Source organism: Phocoena phocoena, chromosome 11 (genome assembly GCF_963924675.1).
Source record: "Phocoena phocoena chromosome 11, mPhoPho1.1, whole genome shotgun sequence".
NCBI classification, from domain to species: Eukaryota; Metazoa; Chordata; class Mammalia; order Artiodactyla; family Phocoenidae; genus Phocoena; species Phocoena phocoena.
Genome location: NC_089229.1, coordinates 95,797,665 through 95,819,933, shown reverse-complemented (window position 1 = coordinate 95,819,933; position 22,269 = coordinate 95,797,665). Strand labels below are relative to the sequence as shown.

The 22,269-nt window shown below is 46.0% G+C and overlaps 1 protein-coding gene across 1 annotated transcript in view; it reads right to left on the bottom strand.

Annotated features, from left to right (window-relative positions):
* LPCAT3 (lysophosphatidylcholine acyltransferase 3) overlaps positions 1-19,945 on the bottom strand; it is a 30,125-nt gene extending 10,180 nt beyond the window's left edge. Inside the window, exon 1 of the mRNA XM_065886742.1 lies at positions 19,721-19,945. Within this exon, the coding sequence (XP_065742814.1) occupies positions 19,721-19,871 (151 nt within the window). The 5' untranslated portion in view covers positions 19,872-19,945. The remainder of the gene's footprint in view (positions 1-19,720) is intronic.
* Between the last annotated feature and the right edge of the window lie 2,324 nt (positions 19,946-22,269).

Here is a 22,269-nt window from a genome sequence, read left to right as displayed (position 1 = left end):
CATTCCTTACATTCTTGTTTTATCTTAAAATTAACATGTTCACAATCTCTTTTCCTAAAGTCCTCCTATACCTTTGGATCTCCCATAGCATACTATACTGTGTACTTCAGGTTTTGATTGGTTGACCAACAGTAACTGACACTTAATAGCCATTTGATGTTGAGCGTCAGTTTCCTCATCTGTAAAATGGGGACAGTACCTGCCTCAATGAGTTGTTGTAAGGACTAAAGGAGATAATGCATATAAAGTAGTTAGCACAGCCTAAAATATTGTAAGTGGTCACAAAAATTACACACACACACACACACACACACACATATTCACATAAAGTTACAGGGAGTTTGTAAAGCAGGCCTTAACTGAGAAATTGCGGTGAAAGTGGGTATCAGGGCTTCTGAATCTAATCTCCATTCCATGTGACAAATGACTAAGGGATTTCCTTCCCATCTTCATTTCAAAAGAAGAGTCACAGCATATTTATTTTATAAGGATACTGATTATGGTTTGCCAAGAGCATTTTTTCTAAAACGCAACGTACTATTAAATTAAGGCGCTGTATGGTTAGAAGAACACGAACTCTGGAGTTGAGACAGATCTCAGTTTGAATCCTGGTTCTGCTACTTACTAGCTGCTCCCTCAGGCTGGTTGATGAGTTAATTTTTTTTGGTCCTCAGTTTCATCAGTAAAGTGAGTATCTAGGTTTGGGTTCATATATTAAGCCTGGTACATATTAGATACTCAATAACTGTGAGACTGCTTCAACCTCTGCTTTAACAGAGAAGTGCCCGGCGATCTCCTCCAGCCACATGGCTTTAAATACCATCTGTTTGCTGATGGCTCCCAAATTTGTTCTTCACACTCGTGTACAACGTGGACTGGGTGCACGCCTAACGGATATCTCAAATTTAACAGGTGTCAAACTGAACTGCTGACACATCTCTCTCACAAAGCCTGCTCCTCCCCTGGCTTCCTCATTTCAGCAAACGCCAACTCACTTTTCTGCTCACTCGAGGCTGAAGCTCTGCGACCTTCTCATCCTTCCTGAACCCCACCCTCCCCCTGCAACCAGTCTGTCAGCAAACTCTGTCTGTTCTACCTTCAAAGTGAACCCGGAATTTGACCACTTCTTCCCCTGGTCCAGGTCAATGCCATCTCTGGCCTGTACCATTTAAAAATTTTTCTATAGTATTTTATGAAATTTTTATTTATTTTTGGCTGCGTTGGGTCTTTGTTGCTGCATGCGGGCTTTCTCTAGTTGCGGCGAGCAGAGGGGCTACTCTTCATTGTGGTGCGTGGGCTTCTCCTTGCAGTGGCTTCTTTTGTTGCGGAGCACGGGCTCTAGGCACACGGGTTTCAGCAACTGTGGCACGTGGGCCCAGTAGTTGTGGCTCACGGGCTCTAGAGCATAGGCTCAGCAGTTGTGGCGCACGGGCTTAGTTGCTCCGCGGCATGTGGGATCTTCCTGGACCAGGGCTCGAACCCGTGTCCCCTGCATTGGCAGACGGATTCTTAACCACTGTGCCACCAGGGAAGTCCCTCTGGCCTGTACTATTACAGTCGCCTCCTGACTAATCGCCCCATAGGCCTTCAGTCTCACTCAGCAAAAGCCGAAGTCCAACCAGAACCTACCAGACTGATCTGTTCATCACTACCCCACCTTTCTCTGACTCATCTCTTACTCTCGGCTGCCCTTCCTGGAATGCCAGCAGGTGCAACCTTAGAGCCTTCGCATTCATAGGTTCCTTGCCTGGGATGTTCTTTCACAGATAAGCTCAAGTCCCTCCAGCCCTTCAGATTTTTACTAAAATGTCATCTTATCAGTGAGGCCTTCATAGCATCTACTGCACACACTCATCCCACCCTCTATGCCACCAACACACACTTCCTGTTCTTCTTTCTTACTTCATTTTTCTATTTCCCCTCAACACTTATTACTCTTTCACATACAATGTATTCTACTTATTTATCAGTCTTTGAAGGCAAGGATTTTTGTCTCTTTTTTTCCCCTGCTGTACCACAAGTGCCTTGTGCAAAAAAGATCTTTTCCTGGTACAGAAACGGTCTTTTCCTGGTACAAAAAAGGTCTCAAAAATATTTGTTGAATGGAGGAAAGAATAAAAGAATGAATGAACAAATACTGTATTCTAGGCAGTCAATAAAATATTTATAGAGCATCCATTATGTGGTCAGCAATGCATTAGGCAAAAGGAGAATATGGTAGAGTGTAAGAGATGCTTTTAGACTCTTAAGGAGCTTTTTAGAGAGAAAAGAAAATCAAGCAACGATGTTCTATAAATGCTAATTGCATGGAATAGCCAACGTTGTAGAGGTTAGAGGAGAGGTCGATAATGAACACAGCAGTCAGGATGAAAAGAGAAGAAATAAGGAATGGGCAGGAGAATTATGTACTAAAGACACGGTGGTAGGAAACAGCATGGAACAGTCACTTCACAAGACCGGCTTGACCACAAGAAGGGACAGGAAGGTTTGGAAAACCAGGCAGAGTCTGAAATTGATCTAATAGGAAAAAAAATCAAGAGGAATGACTGGAACAGGGGTTATGATGGAAAGGGATAAATTAAAGGTGGCTAAGCCCCTACAATGGTCTTCAAACTTTTAATTTTTTTTTTGCGGTACGCGGGCCTCTCACTGTTGTGGCCTCTCCCGTTGCGGAGCACAGGCTCCGGACGCGCAGGCTCAGTGGCCATGGCTCACGGGCCCAGCCGCTCCGCGGCATGTGGGATCCTCCCGGACCGGGGCACGAACCCGTGTCCCCTGCATCGGCAGGCGGACTCTCAACCACTGTGCCACCAGGGAAGCCCCTTCAAACTTTTTCGATGGAATAGCCCCTGAAAGAATTCTGAAAAGATATAGATGCCTTCTCACATTTGTAAGTTGCCATCTAACGTTTATATGTTTTTTTTGCTTTTAATTAATTTTTATTGGAGTACAGTTGCTTTACAATGTTGTGTTAGTTTCTACTGTACTGCAAAGTGAATCAGCAGTACATGTACACATACCCCCTCTTATTTGGATTTCCTTCCCATTTAGGTCACCACAGAGCATTGAGTAGAGTTCCCTGCGCTATGCAGTAAATTCTCATTAGTTGTCTATTTTATACATGGTCTCGATAGTGTATACGTGTCAATCCCAATCTCCCAATTCCTCCCACCCCCAACCTTCCCCCTTGGTATCTGTACGTTCGTTCTCTGCATCTGTGTCTGTAAGTTGAAACAACAGCAAATGATGTGTTTTTAAACATGTATATTGAAGGTGTGCTTTAAGTACACATGGAAAACGTCTGCCTTGTAATCTAAATGGCAAACCAATCAGCTTGATCACTTTCTGTCAAAAGAGGTCTAACCTCATTTTTTAATTCAAATAAACAAGTTAATACTTCTCCTCATGACAACCACCTTGTCTCTGAATTCTACTTCTAAGATGGAACAATAAGGCAGAAGGTTGTCATGAGTTTGTCTCCTGGATAAAATAAGGGGCTGCTCCTCTTTGCTTCACTTTCGTGGCTCCTGTGAAATGTTTCCCTGGGGCACCCCTTACCCCCGGGCCTTTCTCCTTTTTTTTTTTTTGCCACGCCGTGCGGCATGCAGAACTTCCCCGACCGGGGATCGAACCTGCATCCCCTGCAGTGGAAGCACAGAGTCTAAACCACTGGACCACTGGGCAAGTCTCCTTTCTAAAGGCTGGTGAAGAGTGACTGTAAGAGAACTTTCAGAGCAGACACTGTCTCAAGCACGTCAATTTTAGAAAAGAATACATATGGAAGCTTAGAATCTGAGAGTGGATTCCCTCATCCGTGCCCATGTATCCCCTGGAAAGTCTTCATGTACCCCTAGGGTACATGGACCACAATGGGAAGACCACTGGCCTCAAGGTTCCATGTCAGAAGGTGGTGCCACTGCCAGAGACACACAGATCAGAGGAGACAGCTGGCTCTGCTGGCAACAACTGAAGCCAGATAAAACTCTCACAGGGAGAGGCCGCAAAGGGAGGGCTGGGTCCTGGAAAATGCCTGTACTGAAGGGAGCCAAGCAAAAGAAACGGAGATAAAACAGAGAACAAGAGGTAAATGAGGACAGTACCCATGTGAGAAAGGAAGATGACTTCTGCGGTAGGAAAGTTTAAAAACATCGAATGTGCCGGAAGTCTAAGGAGCGTGAGGAAGACGTTCACAATGAGGTCGTTAGTCACCGTGAAACAGAGCAGCACGAGGGACACCGGGGCTGGGACCTGGGGGCCAGCTAAGAAGCGGGGGCTGGACCAAGAGGAAATGCAGGCTGGATGTGGAAGCGAGGCAGTAGGCAGTAAAAGACTCTGGCCAGAGAGCGTGGCCACTGAGTGAAGGGAAGCATTTCTAAGACAGAGATGTTCTATCCATATGTGGTTTTTTTTGTTGGGGAGGGATGTCTCTGGATTCTTTCTGTTTGTGTATGCTTGGGAGATGGCATGCTGCTTTGTTTTTTTTTTTAAATAAATTTATTTATTTGTTTTTGGCTGCATTGGGTCTTCGTTGCTGTGCGCGGGCTTTCTCTAGTTGTGGCGAGTGGGGGCTGCTCTTCGTTGTGGTGTGCAGGCTTCTCAATGCGGTGGCTTCTCTCGTTGTGGAGCACGGGCTCTAGGCGCACGGGCTGCAGTAGTTGTGGCATGCGGGCTCAGTAATTGTGGCTCGCGGGCTCTAGAGCGCAGGCTCAGTAGTTGTGGCGCACGGGCTTAGTTGCTCCGCGGCATGTGGGATCTTCCCGGACCAGGGCTCGAACCCGTGTCCCCTACATTGGCAGGCAGATTCTTAACCACTGCGCCACCGGGGACATTCCCATATGTATTTTATGGAAGAAGACAAGCAGTATAGTGGGCGAGGACAGTATCTGTGGGAGAGCAACAAGCGTTTACCGCAGAAAGAGGGAAGAAGCCCTGGCCCTTCCCCTGAGACTGGAGGGTGAGGCAAGGAGACTGGCAGAGAAACCTGGGAGGCGGGTGAGCAAGTTCAGGAAAAGAACCTTCCTCTCCTCAGTGAGATGGGTGGTGAGGGCTGTCCCTCGGGAAGAACGGCCGTGTAGGAGGACCTGGATGAGACAGAGGGCTGCAGGGACCCCAGCCCACGCCCAGGGAATCAGTCAACTCGACTGATTCTCTTTGGAAAGGTTATCGAAAACAGGAGTGGGCAATTCCTCAGCTGTGGAACACGCTTCTTTCTTCAGAAGCTGGGACTGCGTAGGAGCGTGGCAGAGAGCTCCCAAGTTCTGATTTAGAACATCGCCGCCAATGTCCGTGTCTCATTGTCTAAACGTAAGCAACTGATAGGAGCTGGGAGACAGGTGTGGCATGCCCACTTTCCTAGAAGTTCTGCAGGAAAAATTCTCAAGTAATTTAACTGGTAAAACAAATCCATTATACAAAATGGAATGCCAAGTTGTCCTGTATTTTAAAGATACAACACGAGCCTTCAATGACACTTCTGTCTTTCAACAGCTGCTTTAGGCTGAGTCCCTGAGCCCCGGAGAGGATACCTTTGTTTAGTTTTCCACCCTGGCCTTCAGGGAGCTGTCCGCGGGAAAACTGAAGAAGCTCTGCTTGAAATCCAAGCTTTTCTCCTTCTCTCCAGACTCAGGGGAAGATGTCCCTCCCTTCTCTTTAAACACCCTCCCCTCCTTCCCTTTGGTCCCAATCCTCTGAATTCTATCTACCCCAACCACTCTTAGGTGGGAACTTCGTCTGTGATCTTTCTTGCCAGCTTCCTCAGTCTTTTCTTCCCAATAATAACAAGTATTATCATCAATGCTGGCAACTAACCTTTATCAAGGGCTTACCATGTGTCATGTATTGAGTTTTACACGAAATGTAGGCACATTACCCCAGTGAGTCCTCACAACGATATGAGGTAAGTAATCATTTATGGTCTGCATTTTACGAATACAGTGACCTCAAACACATCAAAGCAGTTATCTAACCTGTACTGACTGCTCGTGACTGATGAAGCCGGATCCACGCATGACTCGGTCGCTCCGCACATTCCCTCCGCCCCCTTCCAAAGGCACAGCCCCACCCCTCTAGCCCCCCCCCCCCCCCCTGCTCCTTGGCCCTGTGCTGCTCCTTCCAGCTACTGCCCTTTTGCAGTCAACCTCCCAGAGTTGTGGTCTAGCTCATCGCCTCTGTTTCCTGTCTACCCATTTCTTCCTTGGCCTGCAGGAACATGGTAACATACCCCCAGCCCAGGGCCACTTGCCCTCGCCTCCTGTGAGAAGATCTGGTTCAGAGTGTCAATGGGCTCCTTAGAGTGAAGTGACGAAAAGTCATCTCAAACTCAAAATTCATGCTTATGGTCAGAGATAAAGGGATGGGGGACAGAGGATCTCAAAAGAAGGCTATGTCTGCCCATCACTGCTCTTAGGGCTTGTTTACTGACACGGTTATGGTGACTCTGGAATTTCTGGTTAAAGGAGGTGGTTGGAAAAACCTGTTTCAGCCTTGCGTCATCTGGATGTTGGAAGTTTCCTAGACTATGTAATGTTCCCGTAGATAATGGGCATTTTGCTTTGGGCAACTGGAAAGTCACTTTCAGGATCAAATTTCAGTTCAATTTTCCCAAGAATCACAGACTAGAATATAAAACAGGACTGCTTTTGAATATGGCTTATTTGTAGATTATTTTTACCAAATATTTTCACATGATACTTTTATCATTCTTATTTCTACTGTGAAGATCTGCCACTCAAATTTCTTTTCTTTTCTTTCACCAAAGTGGAAATTCCTTGTGCTGAAGAACTATACGGAGAAAAGGAAGACAAGTAGAAATAGGAAAGAGAGTGAGGCCCTGCGTGACACTGTCTCTTCTCGGGGACAGGTAACCGATGAAGGCACTGAATGCTTCCAGCTGGGTTACTGATCACTCTGCCAGCCGGAAGAACATGGGGAGGTTATGGACACTGAGGTGGGGATGAAGCTCGCCTTTGAAAGCTGTTCACGATGGCCCTGTTTCTCTTCTGCAGATTAGGTGCCAACACGCCTTCCCCACTCTGACAGTCTGTATGGCTCGGGCTGAATCATATGCTGAATGGTGATTCATAAGATCCAGATTCTTCGAACCCACGAAACCTTAGGAATCACTGACTCCAAACCCTTCATTAGATAAGAAATTAAGGCCCAAAGGGGATAACTGGCACGCCTCAGGTTAACAGAGCAGAGCTACAATTAGAACCCACATCACTTGATTTCCATGTTGAAACTTTTGCCGCATGCCTTGACACCTGGCAGTGGCCTGCGAGTGCATCTCTAACAACCAGCTGTGTGCTTTTAAAGCTACAGCTGTATTATTCTCTGATTCTCTGTTCACCGACGCATACAGGCCCATGTTTACGTCTGCTTATCTTCCTATCTAAAACGATTCAAAAACTTCGTTTCAGTGCTAAATTTAGGTGCTCTTCCCTACTTTCTTTCTTCATCAATTCTTGGGGACTCCCTGTCCCTACCCTCGTACCGTGCAGCTTTCTTTTTTTTTTTTTTTTTTTGCGGCATGCGGGCCTCCCACTGCTGCGGCCCCTCCCACTGCGGAGCACAGGCTCTGGATGCGCAGGCTCAGCGGCCATGGCCCACGGGCCCAGCTGCGCTGTGGCCTGTGGGATCTTCCCGGATCGGGGCACGAACCCATGTCCCCTGCATTGGCAAGCGGACCCCCAACCACTGCGCCACCAGAGAAGCCCTGGTTTCTTTTTTTTTCCTCCAATTTTTTGGCCATGCCACGTGGCTTGCAGAATCTTAGTTCCCCGACCAGGGATCGAACCCAGGCCCACAGTGGTGCAGGTGCCAGGTCCTAACCCCTGGACCACCAGGGAATTCCTGGGGCAGTTCATTTCTGAAAGTGACCTCCAGCTGAGTATCTCAAACGTTTTGACAACTGTAGTACAGGATTCAGGGAAACTGGGAGAAATGATCAAAATGTCCTGGGAATAAATGAAGAACAGAGGGGACATTTTAAGGGTAAACTAGTAAACAGCTGTTACTTGTGAGAAAGAAAGGAAAAGTGTTCTTATGAAGATTAAGAAATACTAGTTTTTTTAGTCACTTGGCCCAAATAAACAACCTAAACCTGAACTGCCCCGAAGTCCCACCAAAAGTCAGTCTTTAATTGCTTCACTCAGACCACGTGCTCTTGGTAGTTAATAAGCAAGGACTTCTTAAGCTTAGTGTCAATGACACACATGCCGGCGGGCTGGTGGAACCTGCTGCCAAAGCTGAAAAGTTATAATACTACAACAGACCAGCCCTGAAGCCGCCAATCCCCTCTGTGTGACCCTATGGGGAGCAGACACTCACAGGCGCTCACTGGCTTCTGAGCCCAGGAAAAGTCAGTCACCCGGCAGTGGCCAGCCCTCAGGAGTATCTCAAGCCTGATCAGATGGCAAAAGGGATGCTCGGAACACCGTCCTCATCTGTGAACATCTGGATTACAGTCTTTTCTGTACTACTACAGATTGTTCAGATGGTCACGTAGTTATTTTGTTATGACAAAAATTTATAGACTGAAAGAATGTTAAGGCTGTGGACCAGCAGTTCTTGCCTTTAGTGGAACGGGGACAACAGATGTTGACTGACTTTGACGCACTTTAAGACACCGAAATGCCTTTTCTAGCAAAGATAAATGGCACTCCTGTTGCTTATATTCAGTGCCTTTTATCACATTTTAATTCTTTGCAAGTTAGCGAACCACATGGTGGCAACTTCTAGCCAGATTATCTGATTCTAGCTAGAATATCCCCGGACTCAGGAATCAGAGTAAACTGGTTTAGAAATTCGGCTCTGCCACTTGGGCGAATCACTTAGATTCTTTGTACCTTAATTGCTTCATCTCTGAAATAGGGATGTAAAGAAAAGAATGTTGCCCTCCCCATTCCAGTTCTACAGGGACCAAGCCATCAGGCACTGCAGTCACCCACCGACAATGCACCCAGAGGGGAATTCAGGACGGAGAAAAACTGAAGGATTCTGGGCTTTGGATACGGGCCCTGGATAGTTAAGATGTATATCTAAGGAATAGTTTCAATCAGCCCAGAGTCTTGCATCTTCCCATACAGAGAAAAGCACTAAAATCATTAATTTGAGATGTCTGTTCTTTGTGATCAGCAGTAATCTTTTGATGCTCGACTACATGTTTTTTCCCAGCAAAAAATTCCTATATATCCTGGCTCCTCCCTTGCCTCTTTGGGGCAGTTCCTCAGAGCTATCTGAGAGACTGTTTCCAGGGCTATAGTCCTCAGTAAGGTCCCCGAATAAAACTTAACTTGCAACTTTTAGGTTGTGCGTTTTTCTTTCAGCTGACAGGGAAAATATTAGCCATCTTGCAGGCTGGTGTGCAGATTAAAAGAGAAAATATCTGTAAAAGCATTATACATGTACTTCCTTGAGGCCACTTAAAAGATATTTACGGGGCTTCCCTGGTGGCACAGTGGTTGAGAGTCCGCCTGCCCATGCAGGGGACACGGGTTCGTGCCCCGGTCCGGGAAGATCCCACATGCTGCGGAGCGGCTGGGCCCGTGAGCCATGGCCGCTGAGCCTGCGCGTCCGGAGCCTGTGCTCTGCAACAGGAGAGGCCACAACAGTGAGAGGCACGCGTACCGCAAAAAAAAAAAAAAAAAAGAGGATTTCTAGTAGCCCTTATGGGTCAATATTTTTAACCAGGGCCCTGTATGCTGTCCTCCAACTGTATCAGTCTGTTCTACTTTTGTCTGAGGTATAAGCCATAGGAGCCTTAAAGGGCACCATTCCAGTTGGCCTCCGCTTGCTGGCTTGCAAACAGAAGTTTTATATTTATGGACAGTAATCCAGAGTGGTGTCCATCTGAGTTTAGAATTGCTATCACAGCAGAAACTGGAAACCTCAAGAGATATAAGCCATTTAGCACGTCTACATGGAAGCCACTTCTCATTAGAGCACATACAAATATACAGTGACCAGAACTTAGCCTCCTGGGCTCTCATATCCTCCTCAGATGTGCAAACAACATATGCACACCAGTCCTCTATTTTTTGTTTACAGTGACTTCTTAATTGCCTGCAAAATTACTATCTCATCACTTATAATTTCATTTAGCAGGTATGACTATGTATACTTTTTTTTTAAACATCTGTATTGGAGTATAATTGTTTTACAATGTTGTGTTAGTTTCTGCTGTATAACAAGGTGAATCAGCTATACGTATACATATATCCCCATATCCCCTCCCTCTTGCGTCTCCCTCCCACCCTCCCTATCCCACCCCTCTAGGTGGTCACAAAGCACCGAGCTGATCTCCCTGTGCCATGCGGCTGCTTCCCACTAGCTATCTATTTTATATTTGGTAGTGTATATATGTCAGTGTCACTCTCTCACTTCGTCCCAGATTACCCTTCCCTCTCCCCGTGTCCTCAAGTCCGTTCTCTACATCGTGTCTTTATTCATGTCTGACTATGTATACTTTTCTTATCAAAATGCCGTAGCAACATGATAGCTACTTGATACTGAAAAGTATCTTTAATTGACAAAGCTTTTTAATTTAAACTTAGCCTATGGTTAGCGTGAGGCATTTAAACCACCTACTTGACTTCACGTGAATCAAGAACAAAACCTGAATCTGACCATTTCTGGCCTGACCCTCTACCCGCTTTCTGGCCAACTGTCTCTATAATTTGAACGCAATGACACTTCCATCAGACGCCTCTATTACTAACAATTATAGTACACATGGTTTTCAGACAGAATCCTTCATTCAGGGTGTCCAGAGTTTCATGAATCTCACTTATCTTCAAAGCCACTGCTTGAATAGGGAGGAACTTAGATTTCAAAAGCAGTCCATTTTAAACCAAAAGGAAATTCTTATCCAGAAATTACTTATCCTTATTTTTAGTGTCTTACTCGCCCCCCGCTTCCCCTTCTTGTTTTGAAAATAGAGGTAAATAAAGATGCATGCAACATCTTTTGGGCTACACAAGTCTTAGGCTTTAAGGTCTCTAGGAAGCTATTATTGCTTCATCAAGAGAACTCCAAGTGGGCCCTAAATCTCCTTACCCTTGACTTCAGCAACTGCTGGGAAAATGTCAACACACACACCCCTACCTTAAAAACTCTCTACTTGGGCTTCCCTGGCAGCGCAGTGGTTGAGAGTCTGCTTGCCGATGCAGGGGACACGGGTTCGTGCCCCGGTCCGGGAGGATCCCACATGCCGCGGAGCAGCTGGGCCCGTGAGCCATGGTCGCTGAGCCTGCGCGTCCGGAGCCTGTGCTCCGCAACGGGAGAGGCCACAACAGTGAGAGGCCCACGTACCGCAAAAACCAAAAAACCAAAAAAAACAACTCTCTGCTTGAGAAGGACAGTTCGCTTAGAACATCTTTCCCCGGCAGCTGCAATGAGGGCACCTAATTTTTGTTAAAGCTCCAAGTCACAACAGACGGTGTGGGTAATGATGATAGTTCTGATAATAAAGATGATAATGATATAATAACGTCGTTGTTATAATGACATTAGTCATATGATTCAAGAATGATCATAAGATTTGGAGAATAACAAGAGATGTTAGCAAACGGGGAAAACTAAGCCGTAAAGAACCTGAGAGCATTTTGTTTATTCCAAAGATCATAGGATACAATGACATTTCAAAAAGTTTAAGGTACTATCAGGACATCAAGTATTACAAAACGGATACTTGAAGCCACACACTAAACCCTTGATCCTCAAACGTCAGGGGAACCGGTATAACCTGGAGGGCTTGTGAAACCACAGACCACTGGGCCCCGTCCTCAGTTCCTCATTCAGTTGGTTGGGGGTGGACCTGAGACTCTGCATGTCTAACGAGTTCCTAGGACAGCTGATGCTGCTGGCCCCAAGACCACACTTGGAGTGCCCTGGGAAAGGAAGGAGATGAAGATCTATTGAGGGAAGGGAGAGAACGGTTACTTAGAGCTACCCTGGGTCAGGCTTGCTCAGGTGTTTATACAGCTCATCTCGTTTCGTCCTCAGAGCTTCCCAAGGAGCAACGCTTCTCACGCTTTGCCAGAGCAGAATGAGAGTGAACACACACATGCGAAGGATACGCTTAGGCAGTTCTCTAGAAATAAAAAAGCTCTTTGATGACTATATTGTCTTTTAAAATGCAGGTGAATTTTGTATTCTGTTTCAAAATATTGCTGCTTGTTATGAATTAAACATCATTAAAGAATTATTTATCAGATACACGGCTTAACTCTTAACCTCAAGTTCTTTAGTAAAATTGGCCTTTGGGAACATGAGGAAAAGGATGGCTGAAGTTTAGTAATTGGTCGATGGTGAAAGAGCTAGTAGTACATGTTTAATCTTTTTTTTTTTCTTTTTGGCTGTGCCGCGCAGCATGTGGGATCCCAGTTCCCTGACCGGGAATCAAACCCGTGCCCCCTGCAGGGCAGGCACGGAGTCTTAAGCACTGGGCTGCCAGGGAAGTCCCAGTACGTATTTAATCTTAATTAGTTTTAGAGACGCGCACGTAGGCCCGCAGGTCTCTGAAGATGATGTGCGTCCTGCCAGCTTACTCAACCTACTCGGCCACCTGCACCTCCCACACACCTGAACACTCCACCAGGCTCTTCCCTGCTCCTCCTTTACGGAGCCTCTGTTGTTCTGGCCAAACTGGATTACTTGCTGTTCCTCAAAATTTTCTCACTTTTCCTGCTCTCCACATACATGCTCATTATTCTTTGCCGCTGGAAAGCTCCCTTTTTATTTCCACCTGACTAGAATCTTCCACACCTTTTAAGGTCCAGCTGAAATGCCATTTCCTTTTTGAAGACCAAATCCCATTTTGGTCGGACGGAACTGGACGGAACTCCTTCAGTGAGTTCCCATGGCTGCCCGGACAGATTTAATGTCAGTGGGCATGTAATTGCTTTTGTTAAATTCTTCTGTGTGTATCTCATGGGCCCTGATTTACACACGCCTCTGCAAAGAAACGGTTCTGTTTGACATTCAAGTTATACTGGCATTCAAACATGAAGTTTCGTGCAATGTAAGATATTTGAGTGTAGATAAAAAGTAGTTGGAAAGAGGGAAGGGCTATGGGGACATATGTATATGTATAACTGATTCACTTTGTTATAAAGCAGAAACTAACACACCATTGTAAAGCAATTATACTCCAATAAAGATGTGAAAAAAAAAAAGAAAATGAGTAAAATTCTAATTAATTGCTTTAAAGTCATGAATGTGTCAAACTGGTTTGTTGGAGCATTTATTTTCAAAAAAAAAAGTAGTTGGAAAAATATATTTAAAAGAAATCCCCAACAGGAAGCTTTAGGTTATGATGAAATTTGTGGCTATGAATTAGAATAAAGTCTAAAATGTAGAATGTACCTAGCCTTTTAGGATATCAGAAGAGGCTTTGAAAGTCATTTAGGACAACTCCCTTATTTCACAATCATAGAATTTTTGGAAACTGCTTTGTACTATGGTCTGAAGTCCCATTTGTTTAGTTAATGCAGTGCAATTTCCATCTTGCTTACCTTTGGTTTTCTTCATATTGCTACCCGAAGAAAGCTTTTTGCCCTGAATGATGATTTAGTTCTGAAGGGCCAGACCTGACTTTGGTCCAAAGGGAGCTTAACTGCAGGACCTCCTTTGATTTTAAAGGTTGCTAACCATAGTGGTGCTAATTCGGAACCTCCGAGGAATGAGCCCTTACCCCCAAGTGCCATTGGTGAGCCCACCAGCCAAGCCACAGCGGCCAAGCTTGGGGAGGAAGCTTGCGCTGGGCGGGGTGGCCATCCGTTTCATTTGGCCGGTGCCAGCTTTGGCCTCAGAGAGGTATCTCACATGCTGCTGACATCTTGGCTCAGTCACGTAGAATGAAAACAGTGAAGGACGCCAAGGGCCTTTGCCTTTCCCACCTCTGCGTGCTCTTCCCAATCCCAAGGTGGTGGAGCAGGGATTTTAGAGGTGGGCAGAAACAGGTGTGACCTTAGGAAAGCTATTCAACCTTTGGAGGTCCCAGTTCCCTATCTACCCAAAGGAGATGATAAGAGGACTGTAAGTGTCTTAGGGGTAATTGGCAAGCTTAGGTGGGGTATCGTTGAGCACTTTATAAATGCCAGCCACTGTCATTACCAGTAAAGGGCAGCAAGGTCAACACACTCTAGATTCTCTTCTGTGTCAGCTTCAGTCCCTCCCTGCCTCAATTATGATATCACTATTGACTCCTAAAACTATATCTTTATTTATTTGTTTATTTATTATTTTTGGCTGCATTGGGTCTTTGTTGCTGCCTGCGGGCTTTCTCTAGTTGTGGCGAGCGGGGGCTACTCTTCGTTGCGGTGCATGGGCTTCTCATTGTGGTGGCTTCTCTTGTTGTGGAGCACGGGCTCCAGGCGTGTGGGCTTCAGTAGTTGTGGCACGTGGGCTTCAGTAGTTGTGGCTCGCAGGCTCAGCAGTTGTGGCTTGAGGGCTCTAGAGCGCAGGCTCAGTAGTTGTGGCACACGGGCTTAGCTGCTCCACAGCATGTGGGATCTTCCCGGACCAGGGCTCGAACCCATGTCCGCTGCATTGGCAGGCGGATTCTTAACCACTGTGCCACAGGGAAGTCCCTAAAACTACATCTTTAGTCCAACTTTTTTCCTGAACTGAACACTAGGCTTCACAATACAACCTGGAGGTGCCCTTGGAACCTAAAGCAAGTCCAAAACTAGATCATTCCCTGGCACTGAGCACCATCTCCTCTTGACCTCTCATTTGTGAAAGACACTGTCACCTTTCTAGCTACGCTGGCAGAAGGACTCAGTTTGTTTTTTTTTTTTCAACTACTTCTTTATCCTCCATGTAATCAGTTGCCAAGTCATTCATTCACACATTCACTCATTCAACAATTATTTATTGGGCCTTTTCCATAAGCTAGGTACTGTATTAAACTCTGGGTACACAGTGACGAACAAAACTTACATGATTAAAAAAAAAAAAAAAAAAAACTTACATGATTTCTGCCCTCATCTGCAAATATATAATTACACATTGGCATATATACTTAGAAAGAGATTTCAGTCAGTAGGAGAAAGTACAGCAGGGGACTTAATTTAAAATGAGAGGCAGGAAAGAACTCTTGGAGGAAGTGAATATTTGAACTGAGGCCTGAAAGACGAAAAGGCTCTGTCAGGTAGGTAATGAGTGCAGCGCGTTGCTGGCAATGGGATCAGCAGGTACAAAGGCTCGAGGTTGGAAAGGACCTGATGCATTTTCTGAGGAACCGGGGGAAGGCCACGTGGCTACAAGGCTGTGAACTTGCTTGAGTCAAGGCTGGAGCAGGAGATTCCCAGGGGTGTATGGGAGCCCCTGAAGGGGTCTGAGTAGGAGAGGCACAGGGTCAGACCACCCTGGCTGCTCTCAGAGAACGGACTGGGTGGGCAGGAAGAAATCAGAGACCCATCTGGGGGCTGCTCAGGTGGTTCTGGTGACAGATGGTCAGTGGCCGTGGTGATGGAGGAAAGTGGTGTATCTGACACACAATTTGGAGGTGGTGTGGATAGGACTTGGTGATGGGGGTGAGGGGAGAGAGAGAAAGGGAGGTGGCAAGGCCGCTTCTTAGGCTTCTGGCTCGAGCAGCTGTAAAGTGCCCATGGAACCTACCTTCCAAAAGAGGCTCTACCGCTGTATCAGCTCCCAGTACAGTGCCAGCCACATCACTCCCCTTTCAGGTATCTGGGAAGGCTCCCTATCACCTGCCTAAGCACACACTCCTTGCCTTGGCTTTCAAGGCTCCACGACCCACGTTTCCAGTCTTATTTCCCACCACTTCTCTCCCTAGGTTCTGCTTCGGTCCAGCTGGACCACTTCCTGTTCCCTGAATGTGTAACCACACATCCCTGCCTCGGTGCCCCTGGCTCACCCTATTCCTCCGTCTCACCATCTCCGTCTGCCGAAACCTTATTCAACGACTTTCAAGGTTCATTAAAGGGCCAGTGTTTAAATCTCACAAAGCTCTGTAACTCTCTGATGGCACTTAGACTCCTGCCTGTTACTGTGGTTATGACAGTACTTATCTTGTGCCCATTCCCTGCCCCCAACAGACCGTATGTCATACCTTCGGGTGCCCGGCCCTATTACTCATTCTGCACCACCGCCCTTGCCCTCACAAGGGTCAAGTACAGGGCTTCACCCACAGTAGGTACATTTTATTGAATTCGTTTGGGACAATTCATGTTATTAATTATGCTAAGGAACACTGAGACCCAAGTTTTTGAGGCCGAGATGTTTTCCAGTAGCATCTGGCAGCACCAGAGCTCACAGTGGAATTTATCTTCCACCAAAACTCCTGGCAAATCACGTGCGACACAAACCATGCCTCCCACAACAGTCCTGTGTCTGCTCAAAATACTCCAGTGCAGCAGTGCTCGTAAGCTTACCCTTTCCTGGAAGTACGGAATATTAAAAGTCACAGCCTCTAACTCAGGATTTTTCAAACTGCTTGTTGTCACCCATTAATGCGTCATGAAATCAATTTAGCAGGTCATCAACAATACTAAAACATAAAATAGAAAATAGCCAAACACACTGCCTATACTCAGGATGAGTAACGTTTCCTGAAACTTTTGCTTCCAATGCAAGCATTCACCTATGTGTATAATGGTCATGATGTAAAACATATTTCTTATCATGGGTCTCAGTTAAAAAGGTTTAAAGGTTGGGTGGCCCACCTCAAGATCGGCACACAGAACTCAAGTAGGGAGAGTAAGATGTTAAGGAAAAAGTAATGAGACTATCTAATTAAAATAGTAATGAGGGGGTAATCATATGATTCAGTAACGATAATATTTGGAGAATAACAAGAGATGTTAGCAAATGGGGAAAACTAAGCCATAAAGAATCTGAGAGCATTTTGTTTATTCCAAAGATCATAGGATACAATGATGTTTCAAAAAGTTTAGGTATTGGGACTTCCCTGGTGGCGCAGTGGTTAAGAATCCGCCTGCCAACGCAGGGGACATGGGTTCGAGCCCTGGTCCGGGAAGATCCCACATGCCGCGGAGCAACTAAGCCCGTGTGCCACAAGTACTCAGCCTGCGCTCCAGAGCCCGCCAGCCACAACGACTGGGCCCGTGTGCTGCAACTACTGAAGCCTGAGCGCCTAGAGCCCGTGCTCCGCATCAAGAGAAGCCACCGCAAGGAGAAGCCTGAATACTGCAACAAAGAGTAGCCCCCGCTCGCCGCAACTAGAGAAAGACTGGGCGCAGCAATGAAGACCCAATGCAGCCAAAAATAAATAAATAAATAAAAATAAAAAAAATAAAGTTCCCTTTAAAAAAGTCGAGTACAATTTAAAAAAAAGTAATGAGACTATCCCTTTAAAATGTGAATGTCTGATATCAATATATAATACCTAACCCTTCCCTGGGGGTACCTGCATTTAGGTGCTTTTAACCCACATTAATCTCATCAGTAGAAAGTGAAGAAAGTGAGTCAGAAATCATTTCGGACTACAGGCCTTCTTGGTACCTCAAGCAAGGATTTCCTCCAGTATCCCAGCTCCCCAAGAGAGCTGGTTCAGGAACTCCATTGCTGAAATGCTACTGGTTTCTAGGTTACAATACACAGAAGTGATAATACTTTTGTAAGAGAAACATGTTTACAACCAGAATGCACCCTTTCTTCCACACACTTGTCAACAAGCTTATCAATTTATGTTTCTATGTATTTATTTAACATAAACCTAGAAAATACAGTCCTATACATCCACGTGCAAGACCTATGCCTGATCTGAGGTAACGTGAACCCCAAGTTGATCTAAATGTGAGATATACTGTGAGGTACTGAAGGCAATAGCGCATGTGGGATAGGAAGGGGGGATGTGGGAAATGGTACAATGGACAAGGGGTCTCAGGAGTGTGGTAGATGTATTATGCCAAGTGTTTATTACTTTGATGCTTGGTGGTAATGAGAGGATGAGGTTAGAGGGGTGGGATACGGAGAAAACAATTTTCTAGACAGCTGTATGCACCATGATAGTATATAGTAGTCCACCGGGAGTGTACAGGCTGTATTTGATTATGTCAGCACTAAAAGGACAGATTCCAAGTCCTAATTCCAGCCCCAGCTCCATTTAACAGGTTGCCCCTTATAATTTGTTGCTTCTTGTGTTACATTCTCAATTTATAGTTGAGACATCAACAGTGAGCTTCCTAAGGAATGAAATGTAAACACTCTTAATTGCCAGTTAGAATACCAACAAATAACTGGGCCAGAGACAAGGATGAAGAAGTAGGAAGTTCAAAGTTGGTATGGTGCAGAGAACCTTAGATTGAGGTACTGATAAATTTGGGTTAGATCTGGGTGACGTGACATGAAGCAAGTCACACAACCAAACGTTCTGTCCGCCTCTAAAATTTTACAGTTCTACAAGGGAGGGAAAAGGTGACCTTCATCTGGAAGAAAGGAAGATTATATTGGTTTGGTGTGTAATAGGCAAGTGACAATGACATTACCCAAGGTTGTTTAAATATGAATTAATGCCTCTCCCATTATCTAGATCGGGTTAGGTGATATATGTGAGTGTCTCTACTGACTACTGGATAACTTCCAAATTTCTTTCCCAGCATTTAAGGCTTTCCACATCTGCCCAAGTTATCTCAAATTTCTTGTGGTTCAGACCCACTCTTGCCCCCCAGTCTTGTGTGCTTAGTTCTTCCCCACCCCTACTCTCCTAGCTAATGTCCCATAACCTTCCTAAAGCCTTCCAGCTACTCAAATATTTATGTATCAGCTCTTCACCTTTGAATTCCTACAAGACTTTACAGCAGTCCTATCAGATAGGCATTATCGTCCTCATTTCATAAATAAGAAAACTGAGGCTCAGAGAGGTTAAGTGGTTTGCCCAGGGTCCCACAGTTTGTAAGCAGCAGCAGGGCTGGGTCTGATTTGTTTTCCAAGTCCACACACTTTTTTTTTTCTCTCATTGTGCCATGCTGCTTCCGTGTATTAAAAAACCACGGAGAAAGGATGCAGTAAAAAAGCCTATAAATCAGTTATAATACAGTTTGTTGTGACATAAATGCAGATACAAAACATCCTTTGAACCACGTGTGCAATAAACGCTTGGGGTAGCATGGGTAGTTTTTAAGAAGTTGCCACTCTTGTTTCCCAAGCCCAGTATTAAAGCAATATTCCAGGGTAAATGACAGGTGTATGGCTGAGGAAAAGAAAAAGCAATATGGTATAAGAGGAAAATATTAGAAGCGGGACAAAAAGATGAAGGTGTAATACAAGCTGGGAATGCACAAGAGACACTCAGAATATGCAAGTATGGAGTATGGGGCTGAGGGGGCCCATAGGACTAAAATATCTAAGTTAGGGGGCCTATAACTGCCAATAAGAAGAGCACGTGTGTGACGGTTGGTATTAATAACAGCAGTACACATGGACAGAGAGGAGAACTCCAGAGAGAGACAAATAAGGACGGGTCGCCGGGACACAGGGTAGAGCATGGCAGGATGAGAGGGTGGTGGCGCCTAATGAGGGGCCAGAAGGGTACAGCAAGGGTCGAAGGGAAAGGTGAAGAGGTTCAGAGGGCACGGCGCCCCCAGACTCGGGACTAGACTCGTCTTCCTCTCCACAGCTGGTTGGTGTGTTCTAGGATTCACATCTGCACCCTCCAAAGCCCTCCCGGTGGCTCCGGGAAGAGGGGGCGGTCACTTCCCCGTTCCTTGGGGACTCCGCGAGGGGTCCTTACCTAGGAAGATGGAGATGATGAGACGCAGCGCCTGTTCTGACGCGCCCAGGGACGTCGCCAACTTGTTAAGGCTCAGGTTCTGGAAACCGCACCGCAGCACCGTCGCCAGCTCCGCCGCCGCTCCCACGTCCCCCTCGGCTGCGGACGCCATCTTAACTCCGGGCGCCCCCCGGAGACCCCTCAGCTCCGCGCGCCCCAAATGTGGGCACAACGCTGGAGCTTCACCCCCAATTCCGGCCCGGAGCCCGCCCACGGCGTGCGCATTGGCTGCAGGACCGCCCAGCGGCTCCGGGATCAGCCGATCATTGGTCGGCCCGGGCAGGGGGCGGGGCCTCACGCCGCAAGGTAGGCAGGGGGCGGGGTCGAACGTTTGTAAGGCAAAGGTGACTCGGGCCGAGAATGAACGCGGAGCCGGCAGGGGGCGGGGCTCGGAATCGGGAACTAGACCCTTGATTGGAAAAGTCAGAAGCCGGCGGCGCGGCGACCGTACAACTCAGTTCTAACAGCTCGGGGGAGGAGTCGGGGCGGGCGAGAGTCCGGCCGGCTCGAGCGCTGCCTCCCCATTGGCTGAGACGGAGCAGGCGAGAGTCAGGGCGGGGGGGCCGTCACCCGACCGCGAGGTTACTCTCGGTCGCCGGCGCGCCGGGGTTACTGGGGCATGTAACGGGAGGGCGGGAATTCCTGCCGCGGGCTCGCGAGCGCCCCCTAACGGCGCCTCGGCCGTTCTTGAACCGTTAGGCACGCCGCCTTCCCTCCCCGAGGGTGGGGAGAGCCCGGCGCCCCCAGCACTCTTTGCCTGCTCCTTTGATTTCATGTAACTTCCTGTATTAAAACTACCTACCCCCGAGAGGCGGTGAAGTTAAGATATGCTGATTTAGTCCTTATGATTTTAATTAAAAATTAAACTAGTTTGTCACTATTCAGGTAATACAGGTTCAAGATCAAAGTGCAAAGAGGATAGAGACTGAAGACAAAATAAAAGTCCTTTCTTCCCACCTTGCTTCCCATTCTCATTTCCACTGTTCAGATTAGGCTAACGAAAATGTACCAGGGCCTGTGCTGGGCTCTGAGCCCAGAGCTGTGGAGTGGGGATGGCGCACGGTCATATAAAGCGTGTAATTGCAAGAGAAAGGAACAAGGTTCCGTGAGAATACTTAACAAAGGAACACTAAGAGTTTCCAGCAACCACTGGAATTCGTGGAGCATTCTTGTACAATTACAGTTAATACTTCTATAGCACTTCGCGCTTTATGCAGCTCTGATACCCATATTATTTCGCTTAATTGATTATGAAACAGGATATTTATTATTACGATGTCCTCTTACAGACACAGAGGCTTGGAGAAATTAAGGAACTCGCTAAGTTCCTTCCCTAGTAAGGGGCAGCGACAGAATTGAAACCTTAAATTTCACCTCCCTCCTCTTTTTTGGGGGACAAAATTAAAAAAAAAAATCAGAGAAGTCAAGAATAATATAACATCCCCCAGATTAAGAAACAAACATCACATGTACAGCTGAAGAGCCTGGTGTATCCCTTCCACAGGGCATTTCCCTCCTTTCCTTCTCAGAGGTCACCTCCTTTCTGACTTTGGTACTTATCAACCCCATGCCTAGTTTTATACTTTACACTCTGTATATATCCAGAAACAATTATAGTTTTGCATGCTTTTACAGTTTATATTTATGGTTACAGTGAATGTATCATTTTGCAACTTGTTTTTATGCTTAACATCTTTATTGAGACATTCTTGTTTCTACATGTAGCTGTAATACAGTCGTTTTAACTGTGAAGTAACATTGCACTGTATGGTTTTCCACAATTATTTTTCATGATTATGTTGAGGAATACTTGGATCACTCACTATTCATGTATTTCTTTTATTACAAACATGGCTGCTGTGGACATTCTCCTTTAAGCAACAGTGAAAGTTTCTCTAGGGCTGTAACTCCAAACAGATTTTTTGTGTGTTTGTTTTTTTTAATTAACTGGGGTCTATTGTAGGAAACACATTGCTATCCAGTATACACACATGCTCATACACTACGCAACTAATATGTACACGCATGTGTGCAGCGTGTGTATGTGATGTGTTCTCGTATATTTTCTATTCTATTTTAATTCATTAATAAAATTGCTCATCAGGATCCACTAACTTGATATCACTACTTGCTCAGTGTAGAAAACACCCCTCTAGGGTTTATAACCAGGAGGGGAATCATGAGTTGTAAGGTTTGCACACCTTCAATTTTACTAGATTTTGCCTAATTGAAGTGTTTGGCTAAATGTTACTTAAGACCCTTAAAATCTTTGATTTGCTGAATAAGTAAGATATATTTATTAAAGCATCTAGTTAGTTAGACCCTATTTAAAAATAGATGAAGTCGGTTTCTTTTCGTTTTGTGCAATTAGGTAATATGTCTGCCCCTTCTTACACCTCTGGTTTTCCAAGACAAGAGTCTGTGTGGCAAGAGGCTGTGTCTCCGTTGACACAACAGATTCCTGTTTGCTTTTCCCCTCAGGTGTTTGATCAGCTACATTCCCTTCATTC